This window comes from Notamacropus eugenii, chromosome 1 (genome assembly GCF_028372415.1).
Source record: "Notamacropus eugenii isolate mMacEug1 chromosome 1, mMacEug1.pri_v2, whole genome shotgun sequence".
NCBI lineage: Eukaryota > Metazoa > Chordata > Mammalia > Diprotodontia > Macropodidae > Notamacropus > Notamacropus eugenii.
The window spans coordinates 2,118,659-2,146,581 of NC_092872.1; the positions used below are offsets into that span (position 1 = coordinate 2,118,659).

At 50.3% G+C, this 27,923-nt stretch overlaps 2 protein-coding genes across 9 annotated transcripts in view; one reads left to right on the plus strand and one right to left on the minus strand.

The window, feature by feature from the left end:
• Positions 1–98: 98 nt before the first annotated feature.
• On the plus strand, positions 99–13,146 carry BAP1 (BRCA1 associated deubiquitinase 1). Its single transcript, XM_072650204.1, has 17 exons — positions 99–297; positions 674–703; positions 1,335–1,389; positions 2,184–2,316; positions 2,672–2,791; positions 3,257–3,318; positions 3,406–3,548; positions 4,018–4,096; positions 4,456–4,579; positions 5,128–5,275; positions 7,809–7,993; positions 8,494–8,627; positions 9,097–9,575; positions 9,703–9,860; positions 10,093–10,185; positions 10,274–10,346; positions 10,848–13,146. The coding sequence occupies exons 1-17, from the start codon at positions 261–263 to the stop codon at positions 10,979–10,981; spliced, it is 2,187 nt and encodes a 728-aa protein (XP_072506305.1). The 5' UTR covers positions 99–260; the 3' UTR covers positions 10,982–13,146.
• A 526-nt stretch (positions 13,147–13,672) lies between these two features.
• DNAH1 (dynein axonemal heavy chain 1) overlaps positions 13,673–27,923 on the minus strand; it is a 151,923-nt gene continuing 137,672 nt past the window's right edge. For 6 of the 8 annotated variants that reach the window (XM_072650155.1, XM_072650173.1, XM_072650163.1 and 3 more), the window contains 16 exons: positions 27,684–27,844; positions 26,126–26,351; positions 25,830–26,025; positions 25,345–25,496; positions 22,698–22,894; positions 21,874–22,018; positions 21,315–21,473; positions 21,056–21,187; positions 20,729–20,899; positions 20,189–20,368; positions 19,336–19,512; positions 18,191–18,361; positions 17,447–17,577; positions 16,273–16,624; positions 14,813–15,047; positions 13,673–13,925 (listed from right to left, as the gene is read on the minus strand). In XM_072650155.1, the coding sequence (XP_072506256.1) occupies positions 13,804–13,925; positions 14,813–15,047; positions 16,273–16,624; positions 17,447–17,577; positions 18,191–18,361; positions 19,336–19,512; positions 20,189–20,368; positions 20,729–20,899; positions 21,056–21,187; positions 21,315–21,473; positions 21,874–22,018; positions 22,698–22,894; positions 25,345–25,496; positions 25,830–26,025; positions 26,126–26,351; positions 27,684–27,844 (2,907 nt within the window). In that variant the 3' untranslated portion in view covers positions 13,673–13,803. Of the gene's footprint in view, positions 13,926–14,812; positions 15,048–16,272; positions 16,625–17,446; positions 17,578–17,702; positions 17,803–18,190; positions 18,362–19,335; positions 19,513–20,188; positions 20,369–20,728; positions 20,900–21,055; positions 21,188–21,314; positions 21,474–21,873; positions 22,019–22,697; positions 22,895–25,344; positions 25,497–25,768; positions 26,026–26,125; positions 26,352–27,683; positions 27,845–27,923 lie in introns of those variants that run through there. The other 2 variants (XM_072650183.1, XR_011976233.1) reach the window with 2 other exon arrangements.

Genomic DNA, 27,923 nt, shown 5'->3' on the forward strand with positions numbered 1-27,923 from the left:
GCCTCGGGCCCTCCCGCCCACCTACCTTCCGGCGTCCTCTTAAGAGGACGGGATTGGGGGAAATTGGAGCGTGCGCGGCGTCGCCCTTCGATTGCGTCACGGCCGCCGCGTCGCGTCGCGCGTCGTGACGCGGCTCTCGGGCCCGTTGTCTGGGCGTCTGAGAGCGGGGGCCCGGTGCCGGCCGGGCTTCCTTGAGTGCGGGGCGCTCGGGGGCGGCGGCGGAGCTCGGACATGGCGCTGAGGGGCCGCTCCAGGGGAAGATGAATAAAGGCTGGTTGGAGCTGGAGAGCGACCCAGGTGAGGCGCGGGGGGGCGGGGCCGGGAGGGGGAGGGGAGGCCCGGCGCGGGGTGGGGGAGGGTGTCGGTAAATAAGGGCCCTCCGGGCTCCCTCCGAGCGGCGCCCGGGGGCCGGGGCGCTGGGGTGCAGCCGGGGGGGCCGGCCGGCCTCCTGGCCCCTGTGGCAGACGAGCGGTGCCCCACCAGTGGTGCTGGGGCTCGGGGGCCGCCCTTTGGGGTCCCTCGGGGGCCCCCCGTAAGCGCGGTGCCAGGGGGCAGCCCGTGCCAGGCGCCGGGGGCATCTCGGGCCTCCCTAGGGGAAGGCGGGGTGGGGGGGCCCTTGGACCCCGAAGTGACGGCTCGTGTTCTCTCTCCTCCCCTCCCCCCGCTGCCCCAGGCCTTTTCACCCTGTTGGTAGAAGACTTCGGTAAGTAGGGCACCCCTCTGAGATGGGGGGGCCTTACGGCGACTCCAGGGGGTCCGTGCCCTTGGGCCCTCGCACTGACCGTCCCGATCCCGCGCTTCCCCCGCACTCCACGTTCTGCTGCCCTTTGTGCTGCCCATGGGGTGGAGGGCACCAGGCCCTGCCAGGCTCTCCTGGCGGCTTCCCCGAAGCGGCCTAAAGGGGCCGGGTCTGGCGGTGCCTCCTGGGCACCCCCGTGGGTACCTGGGCACTCGGGGTCGGGCGCGGGCCCTGGCACCCTTCCTGCCCCAGGGGGCCTGTCGTTCGTGCCCGCAGCCTGGACGTTTGGCCCTCTCCGGGTCTTGCCGCCCCGCACCTGGGGTCTCTAAAGTCCAGACTCTCCGGCCCTGCCCGCTCCCCAGCTCTCCCCGGCCTTTAGGAGGGCCTTACCCTCTTGGGCATTCTGCTTGGGTCTGACCCTTTCCCCAGTTCTCCGTGCCCCCTTACCCTGTTAGAATGTGAGCCCCATGTTGGTGCCAGTTCTCTGTGCCCCCTTACCCCGTTAGACTGTTGGTGGGGTGCTCACCGCGCCCAGCTTTGCTGTCTCTGGTGCTGGGCACAGAAGTCCTACAATAGACGTCTGTGTGTTCCGCAGGTGTTAAAGGGGTGCAGGTTGAGGAGATCTATGACCTTCAGAGCAAGTGCCAGGGGTAAGTGACTTCTGGTTAGACGGGCATGGCCCAAGGGTGGTTGGAGGCAGTGTCACCTCAGTTCTTCTGGCTGTATCTCATTGAAGGGATTTGGACAGCTCTAGGATCCTGGTGCCAGGGGCTCCTCCTGGCCAGCCGGCCTCCCGCACAGCGCCAAGCCTCCTGTTGTCTGAGATGCCAAGGCGTTGCCTGCTTGCCATTTTTTTGGCCCTAGAGCAGAAACCCTTTTAGTAATAAGAGTTAACTGCTATCATGTCAGAAAATGGTCATGGTAGCAATGCTAAAAGTCTCTCCCTAGGGGAAAAAAGGAATCAGTTGGAGTGTAGACTTGTTTTATTTACTTTGAGATGTTGGGCTAGCCTCCAGTGATGGGAGAGGTATTGGTTTAACTTCCCCTTGGAACAGAACTTAGATGCATTTCTGTCTTTGCTTTTGTCCTGAGGCTTTCACCCTTCCAAGATGGTCCTCTGATTAATGAAGTACTTGGCAATGTTTTGGATGGTATAGAATTAGACCATTGTGTTTGGGGAAGGGGCTGAGTGCCTTCTTTGTGATTCTAAGGCCAAAGATATAACAGAGGCTGTGGCATGTCTCCCAGGGGTACGTCTATTTAGTGCTGTCTTAAGCTGAGTGCATGTTCTTCACCATAGGTTAACGCAGAGTGCCACTTTTAGCATCTCTCTTCTTTGCTCAAATGGTAAAGCAGTTTAAGGGGAAAAAGAAGAAAAGAAAAATGGTAGAAAAGGATGCCTTTCCCAAATATATTTGATAGTTCCTTTTCTGTCTTCCTCCAGGCCAGTATATGGCTTCATCTTCCTCTTCAAATGGATAGAAGAACGCCGGTCCCGACGCAAGGTCTCTACCCTGGTGGACGAGACTTCTGTGATCGATGATGACATTGTGAATAACATGTTCTTCGCCCATCAGGTTATTTGGTTGTCTGTGCTCCGAGGAAAGAGTTTTTGTGCCCAAGGGCTGCTGGGATAGTTTATCACTAGGGAGTTTTTAGTGCCTCTGCTTTAAGAGAAAATAAGCAAAATCCAGGGGGTTATTAGGATGTGAGCACTGACCAAGTGGATTTCTCCTCTTCTTGGTTGGGGCAAGGGAGAGGATTGTTCCTCTGCCTGAGATTCAAGGAGTTCTGAGTATATCAGTTGACCAGAGCACACGCTACCTTTTTCTGTATGCTAGATTTATCAGTAATACTACATTGGTTCGTGTTTGGGGGAGGTTGGAACAGGCTGTATACCATGGATAAAAGTGCCTGTTCTTGGCTCTGCAGCTGATTCCCAACTCATGTGCCACTCATGCCTTACTGAGTGTCCTTCTGAACTGTAGCAATGTGGACCTGGGCCCAACGCTGAGCCGCATGAAGGATTTCACCACGGGCTTCAGCCCAGAGGTATGTGGAGGGCCTTGGGTGCCTAGCAGAGGCTGCTGTGCCCATTCTTTGAGAACTAGATTGACCTGTGTTTAGTGCCCAGTCAGGGTTTGGGGCTCAGCCAGGGGCTGCTCCCCCGCAGTTCTCTGAAGACAGTAAATTTCCTTCGTATCAGGAATGGATATGGGGATTGTAACTTTTCATGTTATTTGGTCCTATCACTTCATTGACTCCCCACAAGGTAGCCTTGTGAATTGAGTAGAGCACATGGTGGCTGTGCCCATTTGATAGACAAGAGGTTAAACAATACTTGCCTAAAGGCACGTAAGGAGCAAGGTGCTTGGGCTGTAATGGAGGCCTTCTGACTCAACAGTCAGAACCTCCATTGGGTTTGTCATTCTTGCCTTGATCTGTATTAAATTATTAGTATCTCTTCCTCTTTTCCACATAAACACTATGACATGAATTTATGTGCTCTCTTTCTAGAGCAAGGGATATGCCATTGGGAATGCTCCAGAGCTGGCCAAAGCACATAACAGCCATGCCAGGTATGTCTAATGTGATAAGGGACAAAATAGTCATCAGAAGGGGAAAGAGCCTCCTTAGTCAACCTTCTGAACCCATCTCCTCTGCAGGCCTGAGCCACGACACCTGCCAGAGAAACAGAACGGGATCAGCGCTGTGCGGACGATGGAGGCATTCCACTTTGTCAGCTATGTCCCCATTAAGGGACGTCTCTTTGAGCTAGACGGACTGAAAGTGTACCCAATTGACCATGGTAGGATTCATGCTTGGAACATTTGTTCCTTTGAACAGAGACATCTAGGTGCTGACGTTTCCTGCTGGGATTAGACAGCCTGAGTGGATTTCTTCGATTTTTGGCCATTATAATTTTGTGAGGCCTTGGGTTTCAATTTCTCACTTATTCTAGATTACAGGATCAATGATATAATTGTTAGCTGTTTAGAAGTAAAGTTATCCGGTTGAACAGAGAATAATGTACCCTTCTCCAAAAATAGCTAACCACATTGTTGTAACTGTGGTCTTTGATGGTAAACCAGCTACGCCTACTTGCAGAGCCTCTTACCATGTGGCAAGTTGGCTTTTGAGAATGAATTCTGACCATAGGCATCCTTCTTTAGCAGTGTCCAGATACTGCCTCCAACCCACTTGGTTTCTCCATCCTTACTACTTTCCAACATTCCCTGTCTTGGGGTTTTACCGTCTTTCTCCCTGAATCTTCCTAGGGCCCTGGGGGGAAGATGAAGAGTGGACAGATAAAGCCCGCCGAGTCATCATGGAACGGATTGGCCTAGCCACAGCAGGGTAACTGCCCAGATTGTGGGTGGGCATAGCACTGGGAAGTTTGACGGCAGCTTTGCTCCTTAGCACCCTTGGGTGGGCTTCCTAGATGTCTCCAGCCTTTCTCTTTCCCATGGATAATTATGGAATTCTAAAGGATTGGGTGAGAGTGTAAAAAAACCCCATTAGGGTGATAAGCTGGCTTGCTTTTTTTGCCCCATGTCAAGGCATAATATATATTAATTGTTGGCTGATCCCAAGACACTTGTTTTAAAATTTCTGACATGGAGTAATTTGTATTGGTCATCTGTCTGGGGAAGGGGCACAGGGTGGGGTGGCTACAGAAAACCTGAAGCTCAGGTGGCCGGTGGGTGTGACCACAGGGAGCCATATCATGACATCCGATTTAACCTGATGGCGGTAGTGCCCGACCGCAGGATCAAGTATGAATCTAAGCTGCATGTCCTGAAGATGAACCGACAGACAGTGTTGGAGGCCTTGCAGCAGGTAGGGAAGTTCACATTCCAGACTATTTCCATTGTTGGGAATAGACTGAATTAGCCCCTGGCATTTGTCTTGTTTCTACTTTTAATCCTTCCCTATCCTCTAAAGAGCCACACTTGGACATCTTTCTGTTCATCCTCTTTTCATACCCTGTTTCTGTGCATGTGTTCTTACTGTTCTGAATTAACAACCTTGCACAGTTTTCTTTTTTCAAGCAGCTTGATTATTTGGGAGCTAAAGTAATTGGTGGATTTCCATGCTCTTATCTCTATCCTTTCTGTGCCTCCTCTTAGTCTTGGGTGTTTTCTTACTTCTTTCTGGCTCCCTGCAGAATGGGAAAGATTTAAGTTGGTTTGAGGACTGGCTGCTAAAATGAAGTCATTAGTCTTCCCATTTCATGGCATCCTGATTAGGTAACAGCTGGCTGTGCTGTTCCTCTAGGGCATACTTAGCAGGAACAGTAGGAGGGCACAGTCCAGTGGGTCTGTGTCCCTGCCAGTATAAAGTTCTGCTAGTTGCATTTCTCAGTGCCCTCCTTATTCTGGTTTCAGCTGATCCGAGTGACTCAGCCAGAACTGATTCAAACTCAGAAGTCCCAAGAGTCTCAGCCCCCTGAAGACTCCAAGCCGGCCTCCTGCAAGCCCTCTGTGGTGCTTGAACCAAGCAAGACCCCACTGGCCTCTGAGGGTTCCCAAACAGGTATGAGATGCCCGAGTGACAGGACCCTAGGAGGCCTGAACATAACTTAACTCCTTTGTTAGGAAGGGTGCAGTTAGCTTGGATTTGGTCTGGAATTGACTGCTTTAGAGTTGGTATAGAATAAGGATTATTAAACTTTTTGATGTTATTGATCCCTTGGGCAAAATATAATATATAAGATTCCAAAGGAAACCAATTACATGCAGTTATCAGAGCATTAAAAAAACAACAACAAATTTCGTGAATCCCAGGTTAAGGAACCCTTGTATATAGGGAACTTAGGTGCTCTGATGGAAAGGCAACGTGATAGCATGGAAATAGGCTTTGGAGTCAGAGGACCTGGGTTCAGATGCTGCTTCAAACACTTAAGTGTGTGTCCCTGGGCATTTCAATTTCTCTGGCCCTCAGTTTCCTCATCTGTAAAATGAAGGAGTTGGATGCTCTGGCCTCTAAGGTACCTTCCAGCTCTAAATTTGAGTTAATGACTTAGAGACATAGAGCATACTGAGTCCCTCCTGTAGGTCTTAGATAAAGAAACCCTGGGCCAGCCTTGTAGGTCTCTGCAGCCTTTCTCTTTTCTTTGGAGAATTGTGGGATTCTAGAAGATTGGGGCACACCTGCATTCTTGGTTTAGAGTCTTCTAGAAATGAGTGACCAATGTATATAAGCAGCCTGTAGCATGTTTGTCCCGCTGCGTCCCTTGCGCTACATACACTTCCTCCTTTCGTTCATTGACTTTCTCCTTTTTCCTTTCTCTTATTCTCTGTTCCTTATTTCCCTTTTGTTCTGACCTGCCTGAGTCAACCAGGAATTTCTCAAAGGCACAGATATCGCTGTCCTCTCGAGGTCCAGAAGACGGGAAGAAATAAGGGGCTCATTGTGCTAGGAAGTGTTAGAAGGGGACAGGGAGCCAGGGCCGGGTTCTTTTTAAGTCTTAAGAAATTTTTATTACCTTGTCAAAAATATTGCTCTAGCTTCTCCCTCGCAGAGAACCATCCTATGTAATAAATAGGTTGCTTTTTAAGACAAGAAAAGAGAGAAAAAGAGCAGCATAACTTATCAGTACCTCAGAAAGCCTGAGAATATGAGCCCTCAGCGGCCCTTGTGGGCTCCCTGCCCCTGCATTGGGGAGGGCTAGGACCGTCTGCTCCTGTGTGTCCTGTGTCGTTTTGCATCACTCGCTTTGGATTGTTTTGGTGTATGTGGTTCTTTCATTTACGTTGTTGGAGTCATCGTGTGTAGTGTTTTGTTGCCTCTGCTTCTCTCTGCGTCAGCTCACGTAGGTCTTTGTTTATTTCTCTGTAATCATCGTTTTCTGCAGCACAGCAATATTCTGGTACGTTTATGCACCACAGTTTGCTTAGCCACTCCTTAGTCATTGGGCATCTACTTTATTTCCAGTTCTTTGTCATCACAAAAAGTACCGCTGTAAGCATTTTGGTGTATTATCAATGGCCTCCTTACATAAGCCCCCTGAGTAATGAAATCTCTGGGTCAGAGAGTATAGATGTTTTAGTAATTACATATTCATAATTTGTAATATATACGTATATATATTATATGATAACATTATATATTATTATATAACCATATATTCCAGATTGCTTTCTGAAATGGTTATACTGACTTACAGCTCCACAGCAACGCACCACAGGGCCTGTCTTCCCAAAGCCACTGCAACATTGGCTATTCCCATCTTTTGTTGTCTTTGCCAATTTACAGGATGTGAAGTAAAACCTTGGGATTATTTGGATGTGAATTTCTCTTGTTAGTAATTTGGAGCCTTCCTGTGGTTGTGAATAGTTTGCAGTTCTTTTGAAAAACTGTGTCCTTTGACCACTTATGTATTGGGGAATTATTTATTTGTTCATTTTACATATGTTTATACGTTATTATATATTATATATATATTTAATGTATATGTGTGTGTGTGTATGAATTGTTTCTATGTCTTGGATATTAAGCCCATAGAGAAATTTGATGCAAAGGTTTTTTTCCCCACTTCCTTTCTTATCCTAGGTGCATTGATGTTGCCTCTGCAGAAGCTTTTCAGTTTCATGTAATCAAAGTTATCTATTTTGTAATTTTCTGTCTAATTTGCCTAAGAATATATCTTCTGCCTGAAATCTGCTGAGGTGTATGATCTGCTTCTCTTAACGCTGAGGTCATGTATCCCTTTAGAATGTCCTGTGGAATATGGTGTAAATGTTTGTTGAAGCCTAATTTCCGACACACTGCTTTTCAGTTTTCCACCAGTTTTTATCTGTTAAGGGGTGATTTACTAATTAGTTTATAATTTCTACTTTACCCGTCTTTGACTTACTGAATTCCATTGTTTTAGATTCTCTCTTATCTAGGTTTTTTTCTGATCTTTTTCTGCCTCTTATTTTTTAACCAATACCAGGGAGTTTTATTGACTGCTGTCTTATTGTATAGTTTGAGGTCTGGGAATACTGCTCCCCCTTTTTTCCTACCAGCATCTCCCATACCTGGTTCTGAAAACATAATTCACGTTCTTTTTCCTTCCTTTAAGATGGACCTGAAGAGGTGGCGGGACCTTGCCAGCCAGCCCCCACACATAGCCCACCCAGCAAAGCCAAGCTCATGGTGAAGCCTCCGGTCAGCAACCTCAATGGCGTTCCAGCAAACCCCAGTCCCATCGTTCAGCGGCTCCCAGCTTTCCTAGATAATCACAACTATGCCAAGTCTCCTATGCAAGTAAGTGCCTCAGACCGAACCAGGTACCCATTTCTAATCTAACACTTAGTGCCACAGCTGTCCTTGGTACTGGTTAGAAAATGCTGTGAGCAGCAAGTGATTCCTCATTAACCCTGGGGTTTGGTAGATTGTCTTAGCCTGGTGTTGAGAGTTCTCTGGCCACTACAGAACCTCAGGAGTTTAAGAGAATTTCTGAAAATCCAAGTCTTCCCTAATTCCTGATCATTGGCTTGGCTCCAGAATTGTGACCTTAAGAACATGGGATATATTCTTCATTAGGCCTAATAATCTTCATACCAGTGGAACTAAGGCAAAGTCTTTGGTTATTCTGGTTCCTTAGAAGGGCTGTGTGGGACAGATCTCACACCAAAGGAGCATCTGCCCCTGTCACGTTTTAGGAATGGGAAAGGAGCAGCACATGTAGCCTGTCCTTGAGGCCATCAGGCTCCCAGCTTGGCTTTGCCCTCCCTTTCAACTGATCCTAGGATTGTATCCTCTAGGAAGAAGAGGACCTAGCGGCAGGCGTAGGCCGTAGCCGGGTCCCAGTTCGTCCACCACAACAGTACTCAGATGACGAGGATGACTATGATGATGATGAGGAAGAAGATGTTCGGAACACGAATTCTGCCATCAGGTAGCTGCTTTTGCCCAAGGGCATGGAATACTGAAAAGGCCTGCCCTTTTTTTTCTGTCTGGAGAGAATGTGGAGTATCTCTGAGAATGGGGTTTTTGGAGAGGAGTCATGCTGTACCTGGTAACCTTGGGATCCACATGTCCTATTTGTGCCATGGCTGAAGGTGTAAAGAGATCAGCTGTTGTTCCTTCCTTGAACACATGAAGGATGTGATTGTATATCAAAACCTGTCTCATGATTCAGTAGGTACTACATAAGGAGCTGAGGCCTGAAGCGGTCACAGTGTTCAGATTTCTTGATCACAAATTAATTACCCAAAAAGCTATTAATTTACCACTTGGGATTTGGGGAGGGTCTTCCTGGAGACTGCCAATCAGTCAGCTAAGTGGACAGATGACTTGGGAAGTGCTTCTAGGAGAGAGGTTTACTCTTCTCCCTAGACTCACCTTCCATCTCTGCGCCTGAACAGGTACAAGCGGAAAGGGCAGGTCAAGCAGGAGCCCTTGACTGCCTTCTCTGATGGTCAGCTCTGCGTCCTGCAGCCCAACACCATCAACGTGCTGGCTGAGAAGCTCAAGGAGTCCCAGAAAGACCTCTCAATCCCTCTGTCCATCAAGACAAGTAGTGGTGCTGGGAGCCCAGCTGTGGCCGTGCCCTCTCACTCTCAGCCTTCACCCACCCCCAGCAATGAGAGCACCGACACAGCTTCTGAGATTGGGAGCGCCTTCAACTCCCCGCTGCGGTCCCCCATTCGTTCTGCCAACCCCACCCGCCCGTCCAGCCCTGTCACCTCCCATATCTCCAAGGTGCTTTTTGGGGAGGACGATGGGTTGTTGCGAGTGGACTGTATGCGCTACAACCGGGCTGTGCGAGACTTGGGGCCTGTCATCAGCACAGGCCTTCTACACCTCTCTGAGGATGGAGTGCTGTGCCCTCTCACTATCACAGGTGAGAGAAGGGTTGGGAGATGGGGCCAGCGGAAGCCAGACCTAATCAGTCAGTCAGTAGAATGTTTGGGAAGACCACAGTCCTCAGCCCTGCTTTTAGATTTTTCTTGTGTGTGTGCTCCTCTTAGAAGGTGGGAAAGGCTCATCACCACCCATCAGACAGAGCCAGACTGCCCAGATCAGTGTCACCCTTGAGGAGAAGGAGGCGCCTGAGCCAAGTGACAGAGAGAAAGCTGGGCTGAGCCGGCCCCCTGAGCAGCTGTGTGGGGAGAAGTATTCACCCAAAGTGAGTGTCCACTTGGCTCCTCCTTCCCTTTGCCAGGGCCAGGTAGGGTTGCCATTTGCCTTCCTCTCCTGGTGCCAGTAGTGGCCACACCTGGAATGGGTGGCAGGGGGTGGGGTCAGGAGCTTTGCACCTTGCCTTTCCTGAGCTTCTGGTGCAGAGGATGGTACTTTCTGGGGAGGGTCCCCTTCCTGCCCCTGGGCAGCCACTTCATCAGAGCACTTGGTCTTGCCAGGAGTTGCTGGCATTGCTTAAATGTGTAGAAGCTGAGATTGCAAACTATGAAGCCTGTCTCAAGGAGGAGGTGGAGAAGAGGAAAAAGTTTAAGGTGAGCCGCTGGGGCCGCCCTTGTGGGGTGACTTTTGATGCCCTCGATTTGCCTACCAGTTGAACTCCTCTTCTATTTTCCTTCATAGATTGATGACCAGAGAAGAACCCACAACTATGATGAGTTCATCTGCACATTTATTTCCATGCTGGCTCAGGAAGGTGAGGTAGTGGTGTTAACCCCTGGCCCAGGAGACGGGCAGGAGGGTGGTATTACTGGGATGAAAATGAAGCCTCTTCTCCCAGTCCCAGGGACCCATGTCCCTGAAATCAGGTCTGCATCCTAACAGATGTGCTCAAGTTTGTGCAGGTTGTGGGAGACACAGGGTGGGCCTCGTAGGCTCCCAGTCCTGCATGGGCTGGAAAATCTCCTGGGACAACTGGTGTCCTACGTTAACACTCTTGTGGGTGGCCCGGTGCTACCAAACCAGACCCGTAAGGATCCCTGCAGGCGCACAGTGACTGGGCTATGAGATATAACTATGTAGTAGATTTATTTTGTGGAATATTTGCCAGTTACATTTTACTCTGGTTTGGGCTACGCTGAGGAGTGCTGTGGGTCACCATATGTTTGGCTCCTCTACTGTAGATGACTGTGTAGTGGGAGCTAAAGAGTGCCTGGCTGGCCGCAGGCTGTCCACTCAGTCTTGTGCCCTCTCCTAGGCATGCTGGCCAACCTCGTGGAGCAGAACATCTCTGTGCGTCGGCGACAGGGTGTCAGCATTGGCCGGCTGCACAAACAGAGGAAGCCCGACAGACGGAAACGCTCTCGTCCTTACAAGGCCAAGCGACAATGAGGGACCTCCTGGCCCAGGGCTGGGCCTTTCATGTGCTCCCCTAATCAGAGGGCGTTCTGAGGGCGAGGCAGCCATGAGCTGCTCCCACCTACTGTCCTCCACTTGGACCCAGTATTACTGTACAGTTTAAAGTGGGAACATCATTCACCAGTGGACAGGCGAAAGTTCCCGTGTGTTGGTCGTGCTGCAGACCTCCCACTGACCCTTTAGAAATAAGGGGGACTTCTTGGTCACATGGCTCTCAGCCTCCTCTAAGCCCCTCCCTGTTGACCCCAGGGATTCTGAAGTCAGTTGGCCTGCCTGCCTGCCGCCTAAGTTCCTTTTCGGGGTGGGCATTGGGTAGGTCAACCAGAGATTGCCGCCAAGTCAGTGCAGGGACCACTCAGCAGCTAGAGTGAGCGTAGTGGGAACTCTACCGGAGGGAACACTCCCTTCTCCCCCCTTTGTCATCTGAGCCCACCCACAGCTGGCTGTGGATCATCCGCCCCAAGGGGTACGCAGACCCCAGTGACAGCCAGGGTCCTGGCCCCCCTGCCTCAGTGACAGCAGAATATATATTTTATATATCAGAAATGTCTATTTTTTTCTTGGTTCTGACTAATCTTGCCACCATTGTATTGAATACCACTGCCTCCTCCACAGCAGCCTTCTGGACATAGCCTTGTCCAGACCTGGCTCTCCATCCCTTCCCCTGGCTTCTTCCTCATCCATTTTCTCTCTGTGTGTTCTCCCCCTAGAGCCTGCCCAGGGAGCTGGAGGGCAGAGCTGGGACTTCAGGGTCACAACCACTTACCTCCTGGGTGTGTGACCAGGGCCAGAGGTACTCTTGCCCAGGTTCCCCCATCCGCCCCAGTCTCAGCCCAGCCCAGCACCACACAAGCACTCCCGGGAGAGCCCCAGCTGACTCCTACAGAGGTTGGGCCTGCACTTTTGCACATCTGTTTGTTTGAACTCCAAACTCAGGAATCGGGCTTGCTCAGGATCAGTTTGAGGAACAGGGCAGATAGGGAGGGCATGGGAACACGTAGAGCAGCTCCGTGGCCTACAGAGTGGTTTTTGAAGTATTCATTTTTAGTTTCTTTTGATTCCTGTACATTGTTCTTCCTTCCCTAGCATGGCCTGAAGAGGGAGCAGATAAGAAGGCAGGTGCCAGGGTTTCTTGGACCCAGCTGCTTTGTTCTGTAAAGGCCCTGGGAAGTAGCCCTGGATGTTGTTTGGTTGGACAGATCGAATGGTGCCAAGGTGCCCCAAAGCCTTTTCTTTTGGGAGAATGTTTATTTTCAAAGGGTTTGATGGCTTTCCTATCCTTGAGCTTGCTCTGTTCGGATTGTGTGTGCAGGGGCGTGTTTGGTTTGCAGAGTGAGTGGGAATCTGGCCTGTGTTGTGTGGAGATTGTGAGCACACTGCACCACACCTGCTAGTATTATGGCCATGCCCTCCTTCAGCTAAGCTCTGGAGAGCAAGCCCCTTCAGGCTCAGAACTGAGGAAGACCCATCAGCCACCTGGCTTCAGGAGCTAGAGTGAAGTTAGTTGGTGTCTATCAGCTTTTGCTGCTGAGAGAGAAGGGAACTGGGAACTTTGCCTGGGAGTTATTTCTCTTTCTTTCCAGGGCTTAGGACCTGGGACAGAGTGTAAAGTAGAGGAAGGCTGGCCTCCTACCTGAGATGCTTCCATTTTATGGGCATTTTCCACTTGGAAAGGGCTTAAGCCCTCCTGTGCCCCAAGAGGACTTAGAGGCAAACTTCTGTCAGACCATTTGGGGACCAGTCTTTGCCTTTTCCACACACTCCAGAGTCTCTGCTTCCTCTTTGTGGCCATAAGGTAGCCCTTGTCGCTACCCCTATCCCATCCCTTCCCACCCCTGCCCCTTTTCCCTCCCTAAGGGCCCCTGGGAGAAAGTGGAGGTCCCTTTTTTATGTACCACAATTGCTGTTTAAGTTGTGGTGGGGCAGATGAATTTGTTCTCCTTCTGCTTGCACTGAATTTCAGAAGAGACAGGAAGCAAACTTGAAGTAAAATATAGGTGTCTTGGGGAAGGCTGAACTGAAGCTATTGTACATAAGAGACCTGGGCAGGCTGGGGCTAGAGCCATCCCTAGCCCTTGGCCTGTCTATCCTTGTAAATACCAGACTTGCCGGAATGAATAAAGTTTCCCTGTAACTTACATGCTCTGTGTTGGCTGGCTAGATGTTTGCTGAATAAAGAACCATGTGCTGTGCTGTGCAAGCATTTTTTCTGCTCTGGGCACTATCTATGGTACCAGCACTTGGGTAGCATATATGCAGTGGCATAAAGAGTGATTGGACTGCAAGTTGGGAGGCCTGGGTTCTCCTCTTGGCTCCACTGCTAATTTGTTATGTGACCTTGGGCAAGACCCATCATCTCTGGGCCTCTGCTTCCTTTTTTCTGGTAAGACAAGGTCCCTCCCAGTTCTAGCATTTCAGGGTTCCATTTGGAAAAAGTCTTGGTGCCAATGTGCCCTGCCAGTGTGTTCTGCCCTCTCTTACTTCCTGCAGACTTACATGCAGAGCAGCAGGGAGGAGAGGGGCGGGGGGGGCTTCCTGCTGAGCTACCATGGGTCCAGAGCTGTTGGCAAGGGTTGGCTTAAGAGGGGCCAGTCATCACTGTAACCTCTGTTCTAAGTGGCAAAGAGACCCAGAACAGGGTAGAATATAAATAGGTAGACAACATGAAAAAATAACAATTTTTATTCCCTCTGTGGACCACAGGCTTCTTCGTGCTCCAGAATGCAGCTCTAGGGGATTGCAGCCTTGGGCCTGGACTGAGAACCTAGGTGGAGGCCTGCTTGGCCCAAGTGGGCCTAATAGTCTAGAGCACAGATAAGGGCCACTCCTCGCTTGATCCAGTGTCTCTGTTTCTTGTCAGTAGGGATCTCCACAGCTATGACGTAGTTGGTGGAGTGGCCAGTGGTTGACAGCGTACCTAGAACAAAAATGAATGGAAGCAGGCTGTGTGAAGGGGGAAAAGGAGTGTTCCAAGGCTCCCAGGGCTACCCTTGTGCCTGGCTCCTGTGAGGGAGGAGATCCATAAGCAGGCCATCCAGGATCAGCAGCCAGTGCTGCTGGTGCTTTAGTGCTCTGAGTTTTAAAGCTTTCCTGAGGACAACTCCGAGATAGGTAACATAAACAGGATTTTCTTTTTTTTAACAAAAGAGGAAAAGGCTTGAATTCTAGAAGCTTACTTACTTAAGTTAACCTAAGGCAGATGGGTTCCCTTCCCTGGCCTCACCTACAGAATCGAGATTGGACAAAACCCCAAATAGTCCCCTTTCAGCCACCAAATTCTATGATCCCCTGAAGTCTGAAGTGCTTCGTCTGTAATCCTAATAGTAGCTAACATTTGTATGGACCTGGTAATATATTATCTCACTCAAAGGATAATCATGTGCAAGGCCCTGCAAGCCTTAAAGCACTGTGAGCATTACTGTGTAAGTGTGAAGTAAGAAAGTTCTGGATGAGGGTGTGAGCTCTTCTCACAGACCCAGGGATCATTCAGATGCACTTCCAACCCACACAAGTTGTCCCAATCGTTGCCAAGGTGTCTGGGCCTTGGGGAACGTCTGCCAATAACTTGTCTTAGGAACTGTTGGGAGGTCAGATCTTGGTCCCTCCAGCCCAGAGACATGTTCCAATCACTTGGCACAGAAGAGGAAGTAGGGATGTTAGTGGAGAAGCCAAAAGAAACTGCACTCAGTATTCTCCAGTCTCCCCTCCTTTACCCCTCTCTAGCCCCTAATAAAGACAGACAGACATACATGCACACACACACATGCTTCATTCTTTGAGATGGAAGGGAAAGCAAGTACATACCAGCTCGAGTCAGAGTCTTGTAGATGGGGCATACATAGAAGCCCCGAATTGGTGGTTTGCGGTTGGCCACAGGGACCAGCCAGATGACAGCCATCTCTGTGTAGAGCTCCTTGGGCCGAGACTCGGCTAAGAAGAATCTATCAGGGTCCCAGCGTGCCCCCTCCAGGAACAGGCCGTGGATGAAGCAGCCCACTTCTGGCCTTGAGGTCAGCTCACTCAGTGACTTCCCCATTACCTAGGGGTTGGGGGAGAGATTAGTGGAGTGAGGTGAAGTGATGGGATGTTGTCTAAACCGCATCCTGGAATAGAACAGAGAGCCTGGCAGTAAGCCCCCTGATAGACTGGGGGAGGTGAATTTGGCCGCCATGCTGAGAGCTGTCTCTTGCAGACATCTCGTTGCCTCCGTAGCCTGACTAGCTGAAAACTCTGAGGCTGAGAAGGCGACAGAGCTTCCCACCTCCTCCCGCCACCCTCTTCAGTGGGCTTTGCTCCATTCCCTCCATACTTGCCAGGCTCTTGATTTCTTAATAAGACCTGAGTGCTATACCCAACCCCTTAACCCACTAACTTTTCTTCTGATCCACTCTTGGTTCTATGTGGGAACAGGACCCTTTCAGAAACAGGGCACTGGTGGAAAAAATCTTTGCAGAATGTTCCTTTGATAAAGGTATCATTTCCAAGACATGTAGAGAATTGATGCAAATAAGAACCATTCCTCAACTGATTAAATGGTCAAAGGATATGAACAGGCATTTTTCAAAGAAAGAAATCCAAGCTATCAATAGATGAAAAAATGCTCTAGGCCACTAATTATTAGAGAAATTCAAATGAAAAACAACTCTGAGGTTTCCCCTCATGCCCACCAAAAGACAGGCAATATTAACAAAAAAGGAAAATGACAAATGTTGGAGGGGACTTGGGAAAATAGGCACATTAATACACTCTTGATAAAGTTGTATGTTAGTCCAGCCTTTACTGTTAGTAAACTGTACATACCCTTTGGTTCATACCACTACAAGACCAATTCTCTAAAGAGATCAAAGAAAGAGAAAAAGATCTAAAGAAGAAAAGAAACCAGAGAAAGAAGAAAAATATAGCCGCTCTTTCTGTGGTAGCAAAGAACTGGAAGCTAAGGGGAGGGCTGCCCATCAGCTGGGGAGTGTCTGAATAAAATATAGTATGTGAATGTTAGTGGAATACTATTGTGATAAAAGAAATGACAAAAGACACTTAAAGAAACCTGAGATGAACTGTATGAACTCACCCACAGTGAAGTGAACAGATCAAAACCAGCTGAACAAGTTTACAGTGACAACATTTAAGGACAAACATTTCAAAAGACTTTTAAGAACGGATCAGTACAATTACCAGTAGTGATTCCAATGAGGAAGTATGCTGCCCACCTCAGGGAGACTTAGTTTTGGACACAGCTCGTTAGAGAATTTGTTTTGCTCACTAACCTTGAATTCGAAGGAGATGGTATCAATGGAGATGATGCGCTTTCTAGCAAAGTTCTGCAAGGTCCCCGTCAGGAAGGCTTGTGGGAAGAAGAAGCCACTGATCCAGAAAACAGGTGGGATCCCATTCTGGATCCACTTCTGCACAAAATCAATCCGCAGCAGAAGGTCCATGACCCAGGAAGACAAAGGCTTGAGTGAAGGGTAGGCTTTGCCCTTCCAAATCTCTGGCACAGCATTGTTGTATAGGCTGGTAGACATAAGCTCCAGCTGCAAGGACATCACCACCAGTCCCTTCAATGCCTTGAGCACATCCTTGAGAGATTCTGAGATCACAACCAGTAGCTTGTTGTATCTGAAGGGTAGATTATTGGGAAGGTTTCCTGTAGCCTTTGGATCCAGAAGGGGCCATGCCCTCCCCAACTACATACAGTAAGGCCTTGTTTCTTTAGCTGCAGGTCTGGATCATGGACAGTCATTTATTTTCCTCATAGAGACTTACAAGACAGATGGGCCAGGGGTATAACAATGTTGCCTGGGCCACACAAAGATGGTTCACAGGCTTGCTCAGCCCCAGCAGGTCCAGAAACAGCCTGCATCTGGCTGGAATTTAGGTTAGTCTTTGGTAGCCAAGAGAGGTTTCCTTATGATCTCCGCAGTGGAAGACCCAGCTCAGTTGAAGGAGATTCTGATCTAATGACTGTTTTATTAAGTCATTTCAGACAAAGCTGAAGTTGCCCTGAGTTTCTTGCAGTACGCTTAAAAATCCAAACAGAACTTAGTTTGTATATGGAATTTAGACTGTTAAGGGATTTTTTTTTTTAAAAGATCCAGAAAGGAGCTTAGAGATCGATCATCAAGTACAATGCCTTCATTTTATAGATGGGGAAACTAAGGCAAGGGTGTGAACGAAAATCAGGCTACCAGGCGGGTCTAGATTCAAGTGTGATTTAGACACCCACTCATTCCACTGCATCCTCTCCTACGCTGCCTACTTTTGAGGTGGCGAGACAGGGACATGGAGACAGCTTCAGAAATAACTATCTTCCCAGAGCATAAAGAAAGCATGGCCCAGGTTCTCAGGTATGCCTAAGAGGGGTCACAGTCTCCCTTTCATCCTTCCTTTCCTCCTCCCTCCCTCTCTCCCCTCTCCTGCCTGGGAAAGTTGGGCAGTTACCTAATCACTTCCTGCACAAGAACTGTGTTCATGGATTCTTCATAGAGCACAGGGTACTTTGCCATCACCTGGTGCACGTTGATGGGATCTGGGATCTTCAGCAGGATGCTCCCAGCAATGTCCTCCACAATCTAGGGGCCCACCCACAGAGGATGAGAGAGGCTGGACCACAGCACAGCTGCAGTTCCCCAAGCCCCTGGCTGCGGGTTCCAGGACAAGCAGTCCTCAGGCTCCCTCTGCCCTTCCCTACCTGGATGGGGGGGAGGAGGGGCAGAGGGGCATCAGACTCAGAACGTGGAAGCTGCATGGGCTCCTGGACAACTCAGCCAGATCCTTTGTGGTACCCAGAAGGAAACCTGAGGCCCAGGAAGAGGATGTACAAAGCCTCACAACAGCCACCCAGATCCTCAGTGATCAAGGCCCCATCTCCATTACTGGGTGCCAGTTGGTAGAGGGGTTTTTTCCCCCAGAGGTTTATTTATTTATGAACAAATACATTTATGACATCCTAGGTACAGTCTCTATCCCTGAACATATGGGGCCCAATATGCAAATGAAAGTTACCCAGTTCACATCACAAAGGGAACCTTCCAATGAAACCTTTCCCTCATGAGTTTAAAGCAGGATTCAATGGATAGAAACACTATTTCCTCCCTCCTCCCAACCAGCCCTGGAATATAGCCACCGTCTCTTCTCATGGGCTAGCTAGATGGTCCGAGTTTTCCAGGGAGGGAAGCCTCTGACCTCTTCTCTGCTCTGGCCGCCTGTGGAGGTGGACTTAGGCTGCAGCTGGATGATGGCGTTGAGGAGGGCAAAGGTCTCGTTCTGCGCAAAGGTGATATTGGCATTGTCGTGGAGGCCAAAGATTTCGGGGATGTCGTTGAGCGGGAGGCTCTTGATGTACTGCAAGTAACCCTGTGGGAGGGGGTTCAGAGTGAGAGATGGGGGGACTCCCGCGGGTACCCTGGAATCAGGCCCACTGAGTCCTGGGCCGGACCGGAAACTGGCTAGAATCTTTTCTCTTGCTCACTCCCAGACTGCAGAGCGATTGTCACGTCATGGGGAGAGTGGATGAGGGTTTAGATCCTGACCTTGGGAAGAGCAGGTATAACCAGACTGGGCCAAACTCAAAGGGAAGAAGAGACCTGGACAGATGGGGATATTCTTGGGGGTGTGGGGTCAGCTGTAGCCCCACTCTCTGCCTGGCTGTGCCCAGCCCCACCTCCATTGGGCCCTGACACTCCACGCCTGCCTCATGTCTGTTCCACCTCTGACTTTTTTTTGTCTTACTAATGGTACAGCCAAGCTTAGGGCTGGGCATAAAGGGGAGTCATTACTGAACTGGGACCTGGCAGAGGGTCACAGTCAAATGTGGAGAAAGTTCCTCCATCCAAGAGGCCAGGGAGATTTCCCTTGGGGAAAAGGAACCTGAGGGAACCTGTCTCTCCTCTCTCCTCTGGGGTGTTGGGAAAGTCACACTGGGACCCAAGTTCCTTCCACATAGTGGAGGACTGTTAGGATTGGGATGGTTGGACCAGAATCCTCATGTTGCCTCTCTCTGAAGTGGAGAAGAAACCTTGCCATTCGGCTGTTATTATAAATAAAGGCCAAGCTGCGTTTTCTCAGAGAGTTAAGTCCTTTCTCCAACCTCCCACAGCCAGTGCCAGGCATGCTGGGCCCTGCCCCCTGCCTCTTGGGCTGGCTCTGTCCTCCAGAGTCCTAAAAAGGCTATGGAGGACTGCAGGACCCCTGCACTCGTGGACTTTCCCCCTTTCCGTGCCTGCACACACTGCCTCCTTCAATGGGACGACTCTGATGTCCCAGTGCCAAGCGCCTGGGCCTTACAGACTGTGGGAGCTACCAGGGTGAGGGTGGGTGGTGAAGATTACATTGATATCGTAGGTAGGGTTGATCTGGTGGTAGATGCCAGATTCAGAGTAGATGTGCTCGGGTTCCAGGACCACGGGGTGGTAGAAGTCTTCCAGGATGTTCATGATGCAGCGGCGGTCCCAGTCGTCAGTCACACGGCCCCCATAGTTGATCTCGCCTGCTGTGTACTTGAGGACCTGTTTTGACCACCAGGGTCAAGGTGAAAAACTCCCCCCAAGTCTGTTCGGCCTCCCCTCCCAGAGTGACAGATAAGCAGCCTGTCAGAGCCGAGAGTCTTCTGCCTGGCTGGAGCATTCCCTTCCAGGGGCTAATGAACTGAACCCCACCAGGGCTCTGAGGAGGAGATGGAGACAGAACAATGTGTCAGAGCTGACCAATCCCCTTCAGGGGCACTCCGTTCTGGGAGGTCCATGGGGCCAGCCTGCCATTCCCATCATCACTCTCAGCCAGACTCAGATAAGGTACCATTTACATTTCACTCTGTGGCTGAGTGGGCTGGGGGTGAGGAATGGGAATAAGCACTTACAAAATACCTACTCTCTGCCAAGTACCATACTAAGCACCCCTGGGAGGTAGGTACTATTATTAGCCCCATTTTACAATTGAGGCAAACGGAGGTTAAGTTACTTTTCCATGGCCCTACAGCTAGTGAGTAACTCTGACCTATCAGGCTCCAGGCCCAGGCTCCAGCCTCTGGGTTGGAAAGATGCTTGGGCATGGGGTTCTCCCCTTACTCCAAGGTCCTGGCAGGGTCCAGGATCCCCCCCAGTTTAGATGACGAGGGTGACAAGTACAGGGCAGCAATCCTCAGCTCATTCCCAATACTGCCTGGGGTTTCTGCTCCCAGCTCACCTTGTAGGGGATGTTCTCATACTCATCCAGGAACATTTTCAGCTGGCTGATGCAGATGCGCAGGTCCCCATCTGTGAACTCATAGGGAATGTTGAAGCCCAGGGGCCCAAACTTCCTCCGCTCCAATGCATTCCCATGGAACAGGCACAGGGACAGAAGCAGGCACTTGAACTCAGACTGCTGCTTGTTACAGGAGAGGAAGCCAGGAAGGGGTACAGAAGGAAGGAATCAGCGTTTCAGGGACAGTAGCCTCTGGGAGCCCTAGCTTGGAAGGCTCACATCCTCAAAAGTCACACAACTCCAGAGCCAGAAGGGGCCTAGAAGGTCAATAGAATCTTATTTTTTGGTGGGTAAACTGAAGCCCCGGAAGGAAGGAGGCCTGTCCAAGTTCAAAGCAAGTCAGAGGGAGGGTAGCATGAAAAGGGAGAACTGTCCCATGGCACCCAGCCTGATTCTTAATAGAATCCCTTACTAAGAAGTCACTTGTCCCTGATGCTCTCACACTTGCCTGGGCTGGGGTAGAAGCAGCTGTGACCTCACCTTATGGCAGGAGTTCAAGAAGTCATCATTGAGGCCACTGTAGGACTTCAGGAGGTTGGCCTTCACCCCCCGAGGGGGCTCGATGGTCATCTTGGAGCCATTCTGGAGGATGGACACTGGGAACTTGTTACTAGGTAAGCTGGTGAGCCAAAGACGAAAGTCCCGGTGTACCTGTGCCCACACAAGTGAAATGACTTCTGAAAACGAACCATCTTCTCCGCACACGGAGACCAGGCTGAGGGCAGCTACCCAATCCTTCCTCTCTTTCCAGAGACTGATTCTCTTGCCCCAGCACAAGCCATGGGTGAAAGACATCCTGGGGCTCACCTTGTCAGGGTTGATGTGCTCAATGAGCCTCTCCAGGGAGGGCATCCAGCTGGGGGCCAGGTGGCAGTTCTGAAAGAAAACCCACTTGCCTCTCTCCATGGAGCTCTGCATCATGGCCTCGGCCAGAGGACCCTGGAGGAGGGGGTGCCCAGAGTCATGCTCGGCAGACCCATCAAGCCTTCCCTGCTGTCTCCCTCACCCCAGCTTGGCCCTGGCGCCCGACCTCCATAGGCACCGACTGTCTAGACCTGCTCAGTACCTGTCCCTGACCCAGGGAAATGGCTGTAAGCTTCTTGGAGAACTTCATCTCCTCAGCAAACTTGTAGAGGTCAGCAGCGGGGTCTGTCCCCGGGGACAGCACGAATATCAGCGGGGTGGTGGAATTCGAATCTTTGAATACGGCAAAGAGGTTGGCTGTCTGTAAACCAAGGCAGTAGTTGACTCCGAGGCTGAGCAGGAGCTGTTCTGGGCTGTCTCTAGGGACTCTGTTTGTCTAGAGGTCCCTCTCTGACAGGGTTCAGCAGGCCCAGGACAGCTGACCTGGGGTGGAAAGTGGCCTAGATGCTGCTGCTGTGCCATCTCCAAGCAGTGCTGTCTCTTGGGGCCTCTCACCCTGACTCTGACAGCTCTGCTAGCCTGAGATTGAGCTCCTGGGGTTGGGAGGAGGGACAAGAGGCATCTGGGATGGTCTAATAGGAGGCCCTGGGCTCCAGGCCTGACTGGGGGCCCTCAGATGGTGATCTTGGGCTAGGTCAGTCCCCCTCATCCAAGGGTCAGAGACCTGGTGTTTGGGCAAGCAGGGAGGTGGGAAAGCTTACCTGTGGCTCAATGAAGCGCGGCTCCAGGTTGGTGGCCACAAAGTCCTGCATGGCATTAGTGACCTTGTCACCTCGGAGGCAGCGCAGAATCAGCAGCTTCTGGAACTGATCTAAGTGCTCTTCCCACATGCCTGGCAGGGGCTCCCTGAAAACAAGAGACACCATCCACGGTCTCATGCGGCGGCCCGCAGGCCTTGGGCCCTCAGTGCAAAGACCCCAGCAGAGGCAGCACTGGCCAGGCAGAGAGGGCCCTCATTGGAGCAAAGTAATGTGATGTGTGGAAGTCAGAAACCTGGGGCTGGGTCCCAGCCTGGTCAGCGACTTGCTGTGTAACCTTGGGCAAGTCACTGCACTTCTATGCCTCAGTTTCTCCATATGTCAAAGAGGGAGAATAACCACTGTTCTGCCTCTCTCCCAGGTTGCTGTGAGGATGAAAGAATGAATAGGAAAGTGCTTTGGGGGAGTCCAAAATACCAAACAAATGTGCAAGGCTGTCTGACGTAACCCTGGACTGGCAGGATGGCCGCATGGGTGTGTCTGCTGAATGTATTCTCTGTGTATTCCCATGGCTGGGAAGGGACAGGGATGGTTCTCTCCCCCAGAGGTACTGCATCTAGGGGATACCAAAGGGAGCCCAGAGACCACCCCAAATAACCCAAACTATACAAATCCTCCAAGTCACTTCAGTGTCTTTCCTAGAGAGAGGCCTTTGGGGGCCCAGAGGCACAGGCCCTGCAGTTGTTGCTCTAGCTCCCTGGTACAGCCAACCTGGTGCCAGGAGGAGGTGTGGGCTCAGGCCTGACCGCTTGGGCAGTGGTGCTCACCGGTGGGGCTCAACACTGTCGAAGATCCTACGGAAGTCATCCATGTGAACAATAAAATCCGTTGCTAAGGTGGAGAAGTTGGGAAGGTTGGTGAGGGCCAGGATGTCCCGCCATGCCCTGTCTGAGAGCCAGTCCACCGCTGGGTTCTCGATGACATCTTTGATGGAGCCCCCCGAGAGAAGATAGCGCCACTCTCCCTGGGAGTGAGAGCAAGCCAGCATTAGGGACCCGTCACTCAATGCTTCTACAGTTTTGTAGAAGTCCACTAACCATTCTCCCTTATTCCTGGAAGTTCCTCCAGTGACACTTAGGATTACAACAAACTGAGCTAAAGAGAACCTTAAAGTCAGCCCCCTCCTTTTACAGAGGAGAAGTAGGAGCCCTGGGACAGGAGACATGGATTGCCCAAGGTCCCCTAAGTGGGACAGGAAGGGCAAGGTTTTGAACCCAAGTTCAGGAGTCTTTCACTACCCCACGCTGTCCCTGGAGTCACCATTCTGTATAGTGAAGAAAGTAAAAACTCTCCCTTTCTTTCAGCATTCAAGGTCCTCCGGTCCTCAGCTACCATGTTGGTAAGGACAAAAACCACACTTTCTCCTCAAGTTTGGTCCACAGAACACTGGAGTGCAGCCATCACGACCGCATACTGTGTGGTTCTGCTTCAGTGGGAGTTTGGCACAGTGAGGGCCAAGTCCCCACTCGTCTGATTTTTTACAGTAGCCAGTTAACAACAGGGTTTACATTTTAAAATACATTATTTAAGCACAACTAAGAAAGAACTAAGAAGGGCTTTTTCTACGTTAAGACCTTAATAAATCTCTCAGTTGTACTCGGATAAAGTTGTATTTAAAACGTCCAAACTCTTCCTAGGCTGGGGGCCCAATCAGAAGGGCAAAGGGTCCAGATTTGTCCCTGAAGCCCTAATTTGCCAGCCCCTGGAGTAGAGCACAAAGAGCAAGCCGGGGATTTGGGAAGCTGGGCTCGGATTCATGCCCCTGTCCCTCGCAGGCTGTGGCTGTGGCCAGACCACTCAGACTTGCCATGTCCGAGGCAGACACGTTTCTGCTCCGCGTCAGGAGGGTAGGGTTTTCCCACTCTCTATGTTAATGTAATCACAGTTCTGGACTGGATCAGACCTGAATGTTTTTTCTTTTTTTAATGTGTGAAATGACTTTATTAAAAAACCAAGAGTAATAAAATATATAAATAAAATTCACCATTGTGAACCTTTAACAAGCAATTTGGATTCAGAGAAGAGGTTAAAGTAGAAATCTCTTCTCCGTCTTCACATAAAGGTGGGGGTCTCCTGTTGAGGAACACTGTATACACCGTACATCAAACAAGATCGGTCTATTAATTGATTTGGGCTTGCTTCCCTTTTCTTTTGTTTATAATTAATTTCAACAACCACTTCCATAGATTTTAAATTTTCCTCTCCCTGCCTCCCCCTCTCCCCAAGCCGGCACACCATCTTATATGGGTTCTACACATACATTCTTATTAAATACATTTCACATTCGTCATGTTGCACAGATGAATTAAACAAACGGGAGAACCCACAAGAAAAACCAAAACAAAACAAAATAGAAAACAGCCTGCTTCATTCTTCATTCTGTCTCTGTAGTTCTCTGGCATTTTGCACCAAGAGTCTTTTGGAAATGTTTGAAGACCTGAATATTTTTCAGAATATGCTTATCTGGGAGAAACAGCTTTGTGTAGTGGACAGAGAGTTGGTGCTGACCACAGGAAGACCAGAGTGTAAATCTTGTCTTGGTGCCCCTTGTGGGCACATCATTTAGCGAGAGCACGCAGAGCCTTTCCCCAGACCATGGCCTCTTACACTTTTTCCACTTCTGACCCCTTTTCATGTTTTGGCAGCATTCCTTGGTGCTGCGTGGCCTGAGGGCACGCACGGTGCCAAGGGAGCATGCTGTGCGTGTGTTCAGAACCAAGGCTTCCGTAAAGTACACAATGCAACATGGACAAGCCAGCACTGCCAGAAACACCTGGGGTTTGTTATGTGTTTGACTCTTAATTCATTTTTAGTCATTGCACATTCAGAAACCTTCGACTGTTGCCAAACTTTTCGTGCACCTATGTGGGGTCGTGACTCACAGTTTAAGAAGCTCTGAGTCTAGACCACTTTTTAAGACTGCAAGGTGCAGAGAAGCAGCTAGGTTGTAATGGCAGGGAATTTCCTCACCTGGGAGCTCCTGACACCAGTGAAATCCCTAACCCTAACCCTTACCCTTATCTATTTAATTTTTCAAAGATAGCAAATAGTACTTAATTCACGTAACCAGGTAGTTTGTGTCAGCTCTTCATGTTTGCCTCCCCAAATAGACTATAAACTCCTTGAGACTAGGGACCAAGCTTTTGGAGCAGAGGAGTTAGAGCTAACAGGCCACTCCACTTGGGTTGCCCACAGGGACTTTCACTCCCTGTTCTTGTCATTGCCGACAAGTGGGCCACTTCACTAAGCATTATTAGACTTTTTGTGGCCACAGCTCAACTCCCAGGTCCTTTGGCTGACCCAAAAGGCTGGGGGGACAGATGGGGAGAAGGAAGATGGGGAGGAGAGAGGCAAGAACAGAAATCAAGAGTGTGAGTGTGGGGGCCGGGCTGGCCCAATTGAACCCTTACTCACTAGGTCAATCCTCCCTTCGTTCATCATGATCCGCACACACAGGAGAAAGGCAAACATGAGCTTGTGCTTCTCAAAGAGACTGCGGCAGACATTACTGTAGAGGCTGAAGGTCAAGTACTTGTTGATGTTTGCAATCCTTTTTTTCAAGGTATCTGCACAGGATACACCCCAGGAGGGGTGAACGTAAGTGACCTGCAGGCGCCTTGCTGGGCCAAGCCCCAAATCCACCTCCTTTCCCCAAGATCTAGCCTCCCCACTATCTGCTGGACCAGGGTGATCAGGATAGGTCTGTCCTGACTAAATACCTGGGTGTTCCTGAGTTACCCAAGGGCAGATGCAGGTACCCATTAAGAAGCCTAGGCATCCCCATCCCACCCCTTCAAGAGCAAGGGAGGGCTAGGGTTAGGGAACCAGGGCCTCCCACCTGATCCCAAGCGTGGCAGCTGAGCTCTGAGAACATCCCAGGGGCAGTGCCAAGGAGGTACCTGCCCTCTCCGAGTTGGAGATGCCTGAGAGGAAGATGTTGAGGAACCACTCCAAGGAATACTGGTACATGGGGTCCACATTGGAAAGGTCAGATACACAGAAGAAGAGGATCTGAGTTCGGACAGCCACTGGGACGTACTCCATGCGGGTGAGGTCAATGTCCTTCTCGGTCTGCTCAGCAATCCTCACCTTGGCCTGGCTCAGGCAAAAGGAGAAGGGATGCACTCAGATCTGGTTCCAGGGGTGGGAGGGTGGGGCTAGTGGGCAGAGGAGGGATACGGCCAGAGATGCCAACCTGGATTTCCCCAGCCTTCATCTTGGAGGCTTCCAGAACCTTTATGAGCTCCTCATCATCCACAGGGTTCCCCTCCGAGGAACTAAGCCGGTTGAGGATCTGGTCCTCAATGTCCTTCAGCTCTTGCCTCATCTTTGCATTGCTGACAATCAGCTGGTTCTTGGCATCCTCTAGGTCAGGCCGCTCCTCGGCCACCACCTGGCCCAGGAGCTGGTCCTCCAGGCCACTGTGGGGAAGGACCAGAGTTGTAAGAGTGGGGCTTTCCTCATCCCCGGCAGCCAAGGCCTGGGCCATGTCAAATCTCATCGGAGGCCCATCTGTCTGATCAGCCCTCAATAACTGCTAATCAAAAACTGGTCCTTTCTGCTACTTAGTATGTCCCCCGTCTGGGCCAGGAGAATAAGAAACAGTTTCTGCATTTGGGGGGGCCCTACCTAGAGGAATGAGACCTACTCATATGAAACAACAGCTAACAAGGTGAGCAGTGCACTCGTGATGGTTGGGTGCAGTGCCTCGGACCCTAAAGGCAACAGGGACTTTGAGGAGAAGGAGGTCAGTGAGGACTGAGATGGCCAGGGAAGCCTTCCTAATGGACTTGGCTCTTGGTCTGGGCTATGGAAAATGAGGGAGCTGAGATAAATCAGAGAGGAGAGAAGAGGGTACTCCTGATGAGGGGAACAGAGGCAAAGTGCCAGGGCTGGACTGAGCATAGCATGTACCTGAAACACTGAAGATTTTGGCCTGGCTGTTACATGCTAAAAAATAGTAGGGAACAAGGTTGGCAAGACATGGAAGGAATTAAGCTGAGGAGAGCCTTGAATGCCAAATTAAGGTGTTTGAAGGTGATTCTGAGGATAGTTAGGCACTACAGATACCTGAGAGGAGAGGTGTGGTGTATTGGAGTGGGGAGGGCCTCCACTGGAGGCAGAAAGGAGCGGAGAGAAGGAAGCTTTTATACTATGGGGTGAAGGCCTAAGCAAGGGAGATATTAAAAATAACAGCTTGTATCTAGAGAGAACTTGATGGTTTATCTCCGTAGGCCACGTCCATGCTGAGAAAGAGGGCCAACTGAGCCTATAGAAGTGAGGAGACAGCCTGCTTGTCAAGAGTGACCAAAGACAGGCAGTACAAGCATCTCTCAAGGCAGGATGCCCTCACCCATGGAGCACAACAAGCTTTTTATACTTTTCATAAATGCAGGTATTTTTAATACATACATGCACACATGTGTATACACATACACACAAATGGGGGCTAGATTTCCTGGTAAATCAGGATGATCATATCTAAGGGAAAACACAAAACTTCCCCCTGTGGGGCAGAAACCCCATGGAGGCAAGATGTTCAAACCTGACAGAAGGCACCCACACACCCTGTCCACACTCTGCCCTGGGGGATGCAGGGCTGCTGGGATCAGAAGCCAGACATTGGCACATTGAGCAACCAGCCCCAGAGGTCTGATCAATGCCTGAGGATGGTGCCCAGGACAGAGGAAGGAAGCCAGCTGGAGGTGGCACTTTAGGGGAGAGCCAGAGGGAGGCTGGGCCCTGCAGCTCACCTGGGGGAGAGGGTGAAATTGATGAGCGTGAGCTTGGTAGAGATCTCAGGTGTGTAGTGGGGGTTGGGCAGCTTGGTGGTGATGTACATCCTGAAGTCTTCATGGTAAGGGATGACACTGTCTCCAAGCTTCAGAACAGTGTTGCCCTGCTGCTTGTACGTCTGAAATGGAAAAGGGGGAGAGACCCGGAGGGAGATGACAGATGCAGCCTCCTGGATGTTCAGCCATGGCTGAGGGCAG